Source organism: Rattus norvegicus, chromosome 4 (genome assembly GCF_021556685.1).
Source record: "Rattus norvegicus strain SHRSP/BbbUtx chromosome 4, alternate assembly SHRSP_T2T, whole genome shotgun sequence".
NCBI lineage: Eukaryota > Metazoa > Chordata > Mammalia > Rodentia > Muridae > Rattus > Rattus norvegicus.
The window spans coordinates 68,589,434-68,603,515 of NC_141537.1; the positions used below are offsets into that span (position 1 = coordinate 68,589,434).

At 46.1% G+C, this 14,082-nt stretch overlaps 2 protein-coding genes across 7 annotated transcripts in view; one reads left to right on the forward strand and one right to left on the reverse strand.

Annotated features, from left to right (window-relative positions):
- Positions 1-5,666, forward strand: part of Tbxas1 (thromboxane A synthase 1) — a 159,944-nt gene extending 154,278 nt beyond the window's left edge. The window contains 3 exon segments of one of the 2 annotated variants that reach the window (NM_012687.2): positions 2,140-2,277; positions 4,887-5,049; positions 5,473-5,665. In NM_012687.2, the coding sequence (NP_036819.1) occupies positions 2,140-2,277; positions 4,887-5,049; positions 5,473-5,547 (376 nt within the window). In that variant the 3' untranslated portion in view covers positions 5,548-5,665. 2 annotated transcript variants of the gene reach the window in all.
- The window catches only part of Parp12 (poly (ADP-ribose) polymerase family, member 12), a 74,317-nt gene that overhangs the window by 22,231 nt on the left and 38,004 nt on the right, over positions 1-14,082 (reverse strand). For 3 of the 5 annotated variants that reach the window (XR_015685626.1, XR_015685627.1, XM_087658030.1), the window contains exons 9-11: positions 12,323-12,398; positions 11,264-11,394; positions 10,223-10,374 (exon numbers count right to left, since the gene is read on the reverse strand). Coding sequence is in view for 3 of the 5 variants with exons in the window: in XM_087658030.1 (XP_087514156.1) it covers positions 10,223-10,374; positions 11,264-11,394; positions 12,323-12,398 (359 nt within the window). In the remaining 2 variants the exon portion in view is untranslated. 5 annotated transcript variants of the gene reach the window in all.

Sequence of the window (14,082 nt, forward strand, 5' to 3'; positions counted from 1 at the left end):
AGGGCTTTCGTTTACAGAGACAGGAAGGTGAAGTTTGAAAGAAAGCCTTAGAGCACCACAGCCCCGGCTGCAGTTGGAGAGGATAGAGAAGGTAAAGGGGAGTGTTGAAGGGAAAACAGTAGGTGTAACTCCACCCTCGTCTAAACAAGGCTTTATCCCGTCCTTTAAAATTCTCTATAAACTCTAACCAGAACTCAGGGAGGCTGTTCTTAAGATGAAAAACCTACAGATTACATGCTCACACCCTACAGGGTCTTGCAGTTCTCTGCCTCTAGTTTGATTTCCAGAACTTATTTCTGGTCCCAAAGCAGAAGAGCATACTGAAGGAGGCTCAGGTTGGAAGTCAGGTAAGGACATCACAGGGTTTGGAGCCTGGGCTTCAGTGGTGGGGGGACTAGAGAAGAGGCTGCGACTCGGTGAATACAGAAAAGCAAAGGACTTGAAAGGATTCAGTAGTTGAAACTGTCTGCTCTATTTCAAGCTGGACAGATTAATCAGCTGTGTCTGTTACTGAAAGCAAGCAGTAGTTTTACTTCTGGGTCCTACTTGGCAGGATGGATCTAGAGTCCTACCTTGGGCAAGAACTCATAGGAAGGGGCAAGAAGTTGACCGAGGTGGTTTCCATGCTCAGACCCAAAGGTGGAATCCTGAGGCTATAGAATTGTAGAGCCCGCTATTGGGTTAGATATCTGGCCCATGGCAGTAATGCCAAAGTCAAGAGAATTATGTTGGGCTTGCAAGTTTTAAGGGATAGAGTTCATGCACTCACAAGTAATGGTCCTTGTCAGAAGCTATGTTAAGACAAGACACACAACTCCAGGAACTAAGAACAGTCACCACAGACAGGCCGCGGAGGAGGGCCAGTAAGGGTGGCTCAGAAGACCCAGTTCTCGTCTCAGTCCTGGCTCCACACTCCTTGCAGCCTGAGTAGGCAAACATCTCACGCTGCGAGAACAGCTTCCACTCCCTCACCTGCTCATGATCTTAGCCAAAGGTTCCCATCCAAGCGTCTTCTCCCTGAGCATCCCAATAGGGCCCCAGATTCCTGGTTTCTGATCTGCTTTCTCCTAGTCACAGTATTATTCCATGGAATACAGTTGTTTTAGTCAGGATTCTCTAAAGAAACAGAACTGATAGAATATATATATATATGAATATATATATTTATTCATTATATACATTGTATCTATACATTGTAATTATATATTAGAGTGGCTTACAGCTGTGGTCTTGGTCTAACATTGGCTGTCTCCTGAGGGAAAAGGCCAAGAATCTGGGAGATGTCAGTCCATGAGACTGGCTGTCTCAGCAGTCCCAATCTGGTGCTGGAGTTCTAGGAAGTCCTAAAGAGCGTAAGGTTTTCATCTGCACAGGAATCCTGAAGAAGCAGTTCCTAGCACCAGTGGAGGAATGATGGCTCATCAGCAAGGTAGATGAGCTTGCCAGTGAGCGCGAGAACAAGCAGGCAAAAAGCAAAGTGTCCTTTTATGATGGCTGCAGCTAGGAGGTATGGCCCAGATCTAGGGTAGGTCTCCCATCTCAAATAATCAGATCAAGGAGTGTGCCCTGCTTTTCAGTTTTAGTTGATCCCAGATGTCAAGTTGACAACTGAGACTGTCCAGTAATGGCTGATCCACCACTAGTCGATGGCACATAAGGGCTAAGTGAAGATATAGATTGCCTGTCCACAGGATGAGCCACCCATTATTTTCATGATCTTATCCTGAGAACCAACCACAGAGTCGTGGGCAGAGGCTCGAAGCCAGACAACAGGGCTACACTACCAAATGAGAGGAGATTAACCCAAGGGAGATGGGGTAATTAGAAGAGGCTTAACTGTGAGTGGGGAGACAAGAGAGGCAGTGATTGGCCAGAAGGCACCTCTGAAACCCCCGGGTCCATGGAGGGATCCACAGTGCTCGGCCCAAGGACGTGCCCATTATTTCTAAGAGACTGGAGGCTCCTTGAGAGTAGGGGGTTCGTGGGAAAAAAAACTTGTTTTCTGAATGGTTCACACCTCAGGAAGAGGGCTGGGTCCCGTGTCTCCAACATCATTCCATACCCATCTTGGGTCCATAACACCCTGAGGCCCCTGCCTGCTCGCACACTGGCAAGATTCCCTCCCTCTGTCTCCCACAGGTTCACAAGGGAGGCAGCACAGGACTGTGAGGTGCTGGGACAGCACATCCCTGCAGGTTCTGTGCTGGAGATTGCTGTGGGTGCCCTACACCATGACCCAGAGCACTGGCCGAACCCTGAGACCTTTGACCCTGAAAGGTAAGTGAATCCTGTCTAGAACAGGGGTCCCTGAGGATGTGAGTGTGAGGGACAGAAATTGTGCCATAAAGACAACAGCCAGGAGACATGGGCATAGCCATCCTCAAAGACCACACCAATTCAGATAGACTTGAGGCATCATTTCCAAAGGAAATCTCAATCCAGAGATCTGGTATGACAGCCATAATGCACACAAGGATCAGTGTCTTTTGTTTTTCCACACTAGGACACAGGAGACAGAGTGCTGGTGGTTGTTTTAGGTTTTTAGATTTCAATTCCAATTATGTGTATCACGTGTTCTGTATCCAAGTATGTGCATGTGAGTGTAGGTGCCTGTGAGGCTGGGTGAACATCAGGTCTCGTGGAGCTGCAGCATGGGCAGGCGTGAGCTGCCTAACGTAAGTACTGGGAACCTAAGTCCAGTCCTCTACACGAGTGGAACATGATCTTAACTGCAGAACCATCTCTCTACCTTACAGGGATGGATAGCTAGATAGATGATAGATAGATAGATAGATGATTGATAGATAGATAGATGATAGATAGATAGATAGATAGATGATAGATAGATAGACAGATGATAGATAGACAGACAGACAGACAGACAGACAGAGGTATAAAAAGATATAAATAGATATTTGCACAAGAAAGCAGAACATCACCTCCATTCAGTGCATTCACACCAGCATAGCTCAAATACCATGAGATCCAAAAGACCTGGATCCTCTTCCTTTCATGAACACAGATCTGGTCCATTGTCAACTCCATCTCTAGGCTCCATGGCATAAATACCTGGGCAGCCCTCACACCCTACTCCTTGTCGAATTTGCTGTGACCCACTAGGCGATGCAGGTAAGGCACCACTGTAGTTCTCCCTTTCCTGATTCCATCTGAACCCAGCCTGCCTCTATAACCTGCTCAGGGGCTGAGAGGCTCAGTTAACTCCCCCTTCTCAGTGGTAACGATTCACAGCCAGCAGTAGCAACTGTGGGGCTCAGAGCATCATTAGAAAGCCTAGAGGTGGTAAGAAACTAGATGGCCAGCACAGACTGCAAACTGTCGCTTAGCTCCACTGAACTAGGGACGAGATCTCATGGCAAGACTAGCCATTTTACCTTTAGTCCAAATCTTGAGGCTCCTGGGTATAAAGGTATTTTTTACTCCCCTGATGTAATTGTTGTCCTAGAGGCTTACTGTTGAGTAAGTTCACCCCTTCTACTTCTTTCTGAACTCTGACTGGGTGGCTCAACTCAGCTGTTCTGGCTCAAAACTCTTCTCCAAGCTGACTGATTTAAATTGCTTCTCTCAGCTTCTAAGTGAATAGCTCTGTCTGTCTTCAAACTAACTCTGGCACTGTGTTCTGGCTTCACCTGCCTCAGCTGCCCTGCAATAGACCGCATGAACTCATGAACAAACTCAACTCCACTGCACTACACTGACTCCCAGCTGACTGACTCCACTTGAACTGACTGAACACGCACTCAGCTGACTGAACTAATCACTTCCAACTCCCCTCTCTCTCCCTGCACTGCTCTTAAATAGTCTTCCTTTCCTGTCTGTTCTCCTGAGAGTCGGGCACATCCTAGCTCTGACTCATTCTGTCAGATCTTTCTCTGACTCATCACTTTGTCTGCCCCTCAATTAGAGGTCACTTTCAAACATGGCTGCTTCCTTCTACAAACTAAACTTACCTTCACTGTTTAAGATTAAAGATGTAGGGGTTGGGGATTTAGCTCAGTGGTAGAGGGCTTGCCTAGGAAGCGCAAGGCCCTGGGTTCGGTCCCCAGCTCCGAAAAAAAGAACCAAAAAAAAAAAAAAAAAAAAAAGATGTATAACTAGGGGTATGTCCTTATTCTAGTCAGAGCAGCTATGCTGCTGGATTAAAATTCCTCTATACCCAGGGCCTCAAGCTTCCCACACCCTGACCAGCAAAGCCAGGGTAGTAAAGAGGTGGCCATCAGTCTTCAATGAGATGACATGTTAGGCCCCTGGGAAGGCTCCAAGAATGTGGCCGAAGTGCCTAAAATCTTTGCTGAGAGAAAATCAGAGGAGCTGTGTGGTCCAATGTAAGGGGGAGGTGAGACACAATAGGGTCAGGATACACTGCTCAAGCCTTGGAATTCGGATTGTGTCCTGGCTTCACACACCCTTGGATAATTACTTCTAAGTGAGGTAAGAAGGTACACTCAGCTGATTGTCTGAGTGGAACAGTGCTTCTAAGATTGGGCAAAAACAGTGCTGAAATGTTGGGTGATCAGAAGCTACCAGTTACCCAGAGTCTTAAGGACAGCCCTGGACACAGGATCCTGTTGGCTCTGATGAGGGAAGGGGTCTCACATGAAGGAGTCAGTCAGTTGGAAATGGGACTTTAGATCAGTGGTTCCCAACCTGTGAGAACCTCTGGGGGTCACATGTCAGATATCCTGCATGTCAGATATTTATATTATGATTCATAACATTAGCAAAATTAGTTACAAAATAGCTGTGGAATAACTTTATGATCACCACAACATGGGGAACTGTGTTAAATAGTCGCAGCACTAAGGTTGAGAGCCTTGCTTTAGATGGAGAGGTGTTCAGGCCAACTGTAACCTTCACCTGACCCTTAGGTTTACAGCAGAAGCCCGGCTTCAGCAGAAGCCATTCACATACCTGCCTTTTGGAGCTGGTCCCAGGAGCTGCCTTGGAGTACGGCTGGGGCTGCTGGTGGTCAAGCTGACACTGCTCCAGGTCCTACACAAGTTCCGCTTTGAAGCTTGCCCTGAGACTCAGGTAAGGGTCTGATATTCCAGGGTAGGGCCAACCCTGTTTCTCTGCCCATAGCTTCTGCCAGTACAGTTCCTCTCCTCTCAGGGATGCCCATCTCTTGATGAGAACAGCAGCCTCTGTCATCCTCCGTGAGAAGGGAGATGAAGAAATGCTTCGTGCTTGAATAAGTGCTGGCCCATGACTCCATGTTATGTTTTCTTATTAGCATCATCCTCAGTACAGCAGCGTGTGTCCTAAGAGCTTTGGCATGTACAGCTTTCCCTATAGAAGCCAGGGAGCCTCCCTCTGGCTCCTTCTGACCCCAAAGGCCTTGTCTCCCAGCCCACAGCTAAATTTCCACAAGGAAATACCTCAGGCTAGGTTCTAAGAAAGTTTTCTGGTAGGCATGGTTAACTTTGTCAAATATTTTAATTTACTCTATTTTAGGTTCCACTTCAGCTAGAATCCAAATCTGCTCTATGCCCCAAAAATGGAGTCTACGTCAAGATTGTGTCACGCTGACATAGAAGGCAGGTGTGAAAGAGGAAGCACTTTGTAATAGTGACGTCTGTGCATCACTGTTAGGAGGGCGCCATTTATGTCACAGTTCTAAATGTTGAATAAATGTTTGTCATGCTTCATTTTGACGTTACCAGTGGGGTTCAAACCATGGTTTTCTTGGGACTGAGATTAAATAAGTGAAAGGTCATTTTGATTAAACTGAGGGTAAGGTGTCAAAGGAAGTCCTGGCCTCAGGATAGAGGTATTCTACAGTGCAGAGGACACAGGTGAACAGTCCTGACAGCACTGGTATAGGCTTTTTTAGCTTCTCATAATTCGTGGGTTTCAGAGAAATAACGTATACAGACACTCAGCCTCCAAAGTAGCTGCAAAGTCTCACTATACCCTAGTTTCTTAAATAAGGACAGAGAAATTGATTGGCGGTTTCCACAGACAGTATAGCACAGGTTAAATGGACACTATTGACTCTCTTGATAGTTGACCCTGGGGTGTAGACTCCCTGGAGAAAACCAAACATTGCTGGAGAGCTCCAGACCTCCCTTACTTCCCCGGCAGCTCTCCCAATTCCTGACCGCTCTACAGCCACCACAGGTCTAAGTGTGCAGGTTCCCCCCTGAAGGAACAGTCCAAAGCCTGTGGAGGAGGGGCAGGCATCTATGAAATGTGTTAGAATGCTATCGGGTGCCAAGGTGCACAGGATCCAGGGCAAGAACATGTAGATGCAACTGATTAGCAGGCTCTTGAGGACCCCACTGGGATCTACCAGGTTTTGTGCATATCCCATTTCCTGCCCCAGAGTTATTGGTGTGACAAAGAAAAAAGTGGGATGTAAGCAGGGCGAGAGAGGGAACTGGGGATTCAAACTGCCATCGAGGGACAGGAATCCAGTGATTCTGGCGCAGCCGTGTCCCTATTCACAGCAGACAAGGGAAGGCAAATAGTGCCAGGGGTCTATAAATGCAGGAACAGCCTTTCCTCCCCAGCTCCACACAGCCAGGCTCTAAGCCTCTCCGTAGCCACTGTCAGTCCAAACAATGGTCTCCAACACTCACAGGACCAAACAAATGCCCTCCTCACCACTACTACCCCACACACACTATCACAGCAAGACCAAGAGCTCAAACAAAACACAATGAACTTTCAGAACCACCCAGGATGTAATGGAGCCACATTGGAAACCCATGAAAACCACAGTCTGCCGCTGTGTGGTGACCCTAAGGTGGGAGCATATGTTTCACTTCACTCAGCTCTCTCTGAACTGGTTAGTAACACTGCCCTGTGTAAGGTTTAAGGTCACTCCAAAGACGGTAACTGCAGTTAAACTGCCTTAGAGTTAATCTCCAAGAGACATGACAGCACAGCTCTTTAAGATGGAGCCAGTCTCCCTGCCAGCTTGGACCAGATGAGTGAACTCAGACACAGCGGCATGTGGAGAGCACATTGTTCTATAAGGAAACTGCATTTTGTGGGCCAAACCCTATCAGGTAGAGGTAAGAAGAACAATATAAACATGCATGTGAACATGTGACCATATTGCTAGAGCTTGGAAGGGGAGGTAACAAGTGAGGGACCCAGATCTTCAGTCCTACTGAGGCCTGTGAGATTAATTTGGTTATCTCTTGCTGTGGTTTGAATGTTTTACCCATAAACCCATGTTAAATCTGCACTACTGATGATTGTTTGGGGGTGTGGATTCTTTAGGAGGTGACGGATCGAAAACAGGAATCCCTCATCAGTGAGATTAGCACCTGCACACAGTAAAGGGCCCGGGAGAGTCTCCTCTACCACCGAGGTTACTTTGAGAAGATGGCCAGCCATAAGGAATAAGAACCAGACCCTGAATCTACAGGCGCCTTAATCTTGAACTTCCTAGCTTCCAAAACAATAAGTGCCTAGTGTTCATTAAAACCACTCAGTTTATAATACTTTGCTATATCAGCCTACAGGACCAAGATAACCCCAACATGTAGCAAAGCGCCTGGTACCTCTCTGGTGCTCTTTATAAACAGACAATAAAAAATGAACTCCAGTCTTCATCTATTTCAGATAGTCTTTTATTTCCATACTCTCATGTGACATTTGAAGCACAGGTATTCAATCTCATTGAGACATAAAACACACACCTGGAAGGTGTCCAGTGTGCTTAAGGGATTTGGGTAGAGGCACTTATGGGCCAAGCCCAGGACTGAGGAGGACATTAATCTATATTCCTACCAGGGAGAGTTATGCTTCCCTTCCATCAAGGACTGCCCCGGTTAGTTCCAAAGCAGGGGGCAAGAGTGACAGCAATGCCGAGGCCTTCCCTGTAGTCCCCCCTTCCATAAAGGCCACTATGCTCCTCTGACAAATGCAAAATGGACCATAAGACCCTCCAAAACCAGAATTGTTATAGAGACATAAACTCTTCACAGTTAAAACAAATCCATAAAACAGCATTATAAATTCTGTGCTTGGTCTTAATAAACATCAAAGTCAGCAAAGAGTTAAAAATGCAATGCTAACATTATTATAAGTCAAACTTGGGCTCACAATCACTACTGCTAAGATCATAAGCCAACCTAAAAGGACCTAAAACCTAAAATTGTTATCAGCCAAGGATTAAGATTGTGGCTTCAAGTCAGGCCTGGTAATATAGGCTTTTAATCCCAGCTGCTCAGGAGACTAAGGCATAATAGAATTTAGCAAAATCCTGCCTCATAATAAAAACATTTTAAAAGGACTGGGGGCATCTAGCTCAGTGGTAGAGTGCTTTTCTAGTAAGCACAAGGCCCCATGTTCCATTCCCAGCACTAGGGGGAAAATGTAATTTCACTGAGAAGCTAACAATAAACAAGAGTTCATTAAAAGTTTTGCTTAAAAAAGAAAAAGAAAAAAAAAAAAACCTTTCCAAATAGCTCCACCAGACAGATGTGGCAGAAATGCCTAATGCAAACTGGCCATGCTTACTGTCGGCTGGTGAACAAGTTGCCCAGGGCAACAAAGATGGAGGGGCCAGCTGGGGGCTTGGAGGAGGTAGAGTATTGGATGAGGTACTCAGGGTAGACCTGGTGCTTCTCAAAAACTACAAAGATAGTCGGGTCGGACATGCTGTTCACGCAGCTGTCATAGAAAGCATTGCTCTGGCCTTCCTTGGCTGGAGGGCGGACAAAGGAAGTGCTGCCCCTGACGAAGTCTCCCACCAGCACCCGGGCCAGGAACATGGTGTGGGAGTGTGTGTCAGATTTGCTGTAGTGGTGCGAATAGGCGGCATCTCTTGCAAAGTAGCTCCCTGAAACGATACAGACAGACTGCACAGGGCACGGAAAAGCACAGCCTGGCAATGGGCGATGCCAGCCATCTCTGCCCCTTCAACACCACACCCCCTCTTCCATGCCACTGCTCTACCTTTGCCCTCACTTGTGGAGGCATCAACACCTCTCTATGTGGCAGGGCATCCAAAGAGGCCACCTAGTTCCCTCTATTCTCAGCTTCAAATCTAGAGAAAATCTAGAATCTGTTGATAATTAGTTCTAGACTTATTTTCCCATCTACAGAATGGAGCTGCCCCATCGAGTCTTAGTTGGGTGACATGAAAAATGAGTAACATTCCTCTTACTGAGCCATTCTACAGGTACAAGTACCCCAACATACAGAACAAAGATTCTTCAAATGGAAACCTGAACTAGAAACTGCTCCCTCTGCATGGGTTTCCCAATCTATCACCAGCTTGTTGATCCCACAGACATCAGCACATCAGACAGAAACCAATGAACAGAGAGTCCATGGAGTTAGAGTAAGACAAACAGATTCTTTTTGTTGGTGGTGGTAGGTTTTTTGGGGGTGGGTGGGTGGGTTGTCTTTTTGTTTTGTTTTGTTTGAGACTTAGGTCTCAAACAAAGGACATAGTCCTTGCTTTCCTGGAACTCATTATATAGACCAGGACAGCCTCATTCTCATAGAGATCCACCTGCCTCGAATCCTAAATGTTGGGATGAAAGGTGTGTGCCACCATGCCTGGCCAACAAACAGATCCTTGAATTTTCTAAATCTGGTTATCACTATGTGGCTACAGGAGAAATCTTCTTCTTAGTGAAAGCTGAAGGGTGAGAAGCTACCACAGATGCTGGCTACTTGGAAATGGTTCAGAAATAAAAATAAAAAGACCAGCATGGCAACATATTAAAATCGAGGGATGTGGATACAATGTACGGAAGAACCACACAGACCACATGTGTGTGTAAGTATACAGACCGACAGCCTGCAACTCTGCTGTGAGTTTGCAACCACCACCAAATACTCCAAACACTGTTTTAGAACAACCAAGAGACAAGGAGGCCAGAGCTCCCGCACTGGATGAGAGAACACAGCCTCAGGTTTCTGTCCTAAGGACTCAGGAAGGCACAGCCTAGGCTGTTCAGTAAGGTCAAAAAGGTTTGCTCTCCTCTTCTAACTCTCACTACCTCTCAGAGCCTCCAGTCTATGGCAAACACGTCCCGTGAGGCAGGACTGCCCTGCCATAAGTTGACTGAACTCTTGACACACAGAGCAGAGCAATAGCCAAAGTACTGCCAGCTCGGGGTGGCTCTGTTCCAGAGGCCAGAAGGCCACTTCTCACTGGCTGCTGGCTCCAACTGCAGCCTCTGTAAGGCTGCCTTCAACTAATTTCCCAACTACTGTTGAAGCCACCCCACCTTACCTTTGCCATAGGATGTACCGTGCAGACCACAGACCCGCCAGTCAAAGTTCTGCTGGCAGATGGCGTCCACGAAGTTGGTGCTAGTCCCATGAAACAGCTGCCTCTCATCTACTTCCTTCCCCCCATTCTGCTTCTGCATCTGGCCTTTCTGCCTAGAATAGTAGAAACATACATGTTGAGGGAAGACGGTACTGACCTCCAAAGAACAACCTCCTGAACCCATCTTCTAAAATAGCATCATGTGATCAGAAGAAAAGGCTGTGGCTGCCCTGGCCAACTCCTGGAGGCTCAAGCCACAGAGCACAGGTGGACCAGGCCAAAAAGCAAAAGCAAAGCTTCCCCGCCATAGCAAAAGGCTCCAAAGCAGACAGCTCTTAGCAGCAGCTTCTTCCACCCAGCTCCTGAGTGGAGCTGAACCTGGGAGCTAGGAAGTAAAGTTAAGGCCGCAGGTCTGGTCTGGGAGGGGCATAAACCCTCAGAGCACATCCTCCCTTCTCTGCTATGACTGTCTCTGACACTGTAGAATGCTATCATCCCAGACCCATGTGAGGACAAGTCAGCAGGCCCCAGGCCACCATTGAGAGCCATAATGAATTTCTACCATATGTGGAGAAAAGCTAGGTGACCATGATCATGCTGGTCCTCATGTGGTAGATAAGACAGGCAGGCAGGCAGACAGACAGACAGATGATGTCCCTGCTCTCTGGCTATAACTTTACATTCTTGAGGCTGATGGTGTAAGTGAACTGTCTTTCTCAGGTCCCACTGATCTTCAGAAAGTCAAGAGTGGACAGAAGTGGACTCTGGCTTTGCTGGTCACAGTGAGAACAGGACCTGTGCTAGGGAACATTTAGTCCCTCCCCTTTGCAAGGGGCCACATCATTACAGAGCCCTAGGATAACAAAGTAAGAGGACAGACAGTTCATGGCACATGACAGCACTGGGTAAGCATGGGCTGCCTCTGATTGCCCTGAAGAGGCAGAGCACGTGAGTAAATAAGCAGCTGGCAGGATAAGAAAGAGAGCGCTCAGTCACACATACCACTGGTAGACTTCCCACAGGCCCAGGTTCTGGATCCGCTCGATCTTCTGAACAAAGTAGAAAGGTAGTGTACGGTTGAAGAGGTTCCATACCTTCTGATACTCTTCTGAGGAGGAACTCAGAGTGATCCTCTACAAGAGAAAAATATTTTCATGTGTTATTGTCAAATGACTAAATACAAGAACTGTTCCTGTGATCACTAGAAACTTCTGTAACTTCAGGATAAAGCCAAAAAAAGATGGCTTGGTCCCTCTCCCCAGGATGTAGTCTCTCCAGATATGGAATGTTTACAAGGTATAGTAATTTCCCTCCTGTTTGCCTTGATAATGGCCCATAAGTCAGGCAGATGGTGTCCAAGCCACCATCCTAAATGTCTCTAGGATGTCAGTCACATCCCACACAGGCCAAAGACAAAAACATAAGAGCACATGGCCTGTGAGAATCAACAAAGGTGTATGAGCTTCTCTAGCCCTTCACACTTTGTCTTGTTACAATTTGTGTGTGCTTTGTGAGAAAAGTTCTCTCAGGATAGGCTTCATAACGGAACGGTCTGTCTGCACTGTTAGGCATGTTCCCAGCATGGGAAATCAGCCAGCATGCCTCACACTGATGAGGGACATCATCCATCAGGACAGTGTTGTGCTGCACAGTACTGCTCCCAGAAAGCAGACCTCAAATGAATTACTAAATGGCCCTCCTGACCAATGCTGTCTAGTACCCTCCCTCTAAATGCCCCTCATCACATTCAAATAGTCAAATATTGTGTCTCTTCAATTCTTAATGAATCAGATTGGTCCATCCCTGCTCACAAGGCCCTTACTTCTGCTCTTCCTGGCAAATGTCACAGCTCATCTTTTTCTCTCATATCAACCACCTCCTTTCTCTGAGAGCTACAGTCAACCTATGGAAAGTCACCCAGTCTTAAAATCCCCAAGATCTACAAAAACAAATGTATCTCTCCCCTGTGGTGTCATGAGACAGCTGCATAAAGCATTCTTTCCACACTCATCCATCTCTACAGAACCTTCTCTGTTCAGCTCCAGGGCATGACTCCCATACCTTAAATCCCAGGTCCGGCAGGGCTGCAGGGTCCCAGTAGTCTGGAATGCTCTTCGTGCCGTGTAACTTAGTATTGCTAAAAGGTAAACAAACATAGACTCTTAATCTTCAGACACGTGAAAGCAGGTAAACTCTACTTATCAGTATCACCAGCCCCGAGTCTCAGTGTACTGCATTTAAAAGCTAGAGGACAAGGAAGCACACAGCACAATGTTTACAACAAAAGAACATTTTCATCTCCCCTACCAGCCAAACCAAAACACTGTCAGTCCTGAGAGGTACACTTCCCACCTGCATACCACCAAGCACACAGAAGGGACAAAGCGCTTGATTAAAACAGTATACACAGGCCCCAGCCTTTATCCAACTCTTGACACTCAAAAAGCACCAAATGCTTTTTTTGAAGCCTTAATGATATGCACTTGACATACAGAAAATATTTTCAAAGCTGTAAAACTGGTACCCAAACCCACTTGGTAACAGAAATTTGAGTTAAACTGATAAGAGGCTACTTGTGGCCCATTATTTTCCTTCTTAAATGGGCATCCTTTTTTGAAATACATACACATACGCTACTGTGCTAAATTAAAGGATGTCATGTAACAAAGGCACTTCATTACCTTCTAAAAATATAAACAAATAAACACCATACTGAAACGTATGGCTCTAAAGGCTAAGGAACATCACTGTCAAAACTACAATCCAATCCATTTCCCATTCACTGGAACGTCGCTGTCCTTCTTTCTGTTTCTGCTCACATGGGACATGTTCCTTCGCCCTACGCCTCCAGGACACCCCAGAAATATTTTCCCTAGGAGGACCTCACGTTTAGAAATAACTAAGCAAGGATCTGTCGGCACAACCAGCCTCAAGGTCCTTTTTTCACCTCTTTCACCTATAAAGATGGCAAAATTACCAAGCACATTATAAATCAGCAGTTATTTTTCTGATGCCTAAAGAAAACACTTGGAATACACATGCAGGAAAAGCATAACAAGACCTACAAGAACCAAGCAGACTGTGAGAAAAGCAGAATGGATCCTTGACAACAGGAACTCTGTGGATAGGCCAACTCATAGACCTACCCATCTATCACAGTGAAGTGAGCTGAAAGTATTCGGAAATTAGTTCAAAGAGCAAGGAGACTGGAAACGTGGGAGAAAGACTGAGCTAGTAGGAATCCAGTCAAGAACCTAAGGAAGCTCGAGACAGAACAGAACTGAGGAGGAGACTCATCAACCACAGAATCTCAATAAATATAGAAGAATAAATTTAAACACAAGCCTACACACAGCAGAGTGAGGTACAGAACTCTAAGACCAAGACCTTTAAAATGAGCCAGAGGCAGGTAAAAAGTGATAGCACCAAAAAGTGCTAGTTAGACCAACAGCTGACTTCCCCAAAGCTATAGCGGAAAGCAGAAGACACTGGGTGGCAGCTCAGGTGCTCTAAGAGTCTGCACCCAGTGAGAAAGTGTCTTTCAAACACAAAATAAAGACACTTAGACAAATTAGAAGTGGCCACATCTTTTTCCCCATAAGAAATATCTTACCTAACGAATTTAAAAAGACAAACCAAGGTTAAAATGTGAGTAATTTAATGAAACCCTCACAGTATGAAACAACAGTTAAAACAAACAAAAACAAAATCAAGAAGAAAGTATGAATGTCCTTACAGAAGAAAAGCAAAAACATTCATTTCTTTGTGCCTAAATGAAGAACCCAGTTCCTACATTGTTTTTAACATACTGAACAACTGCC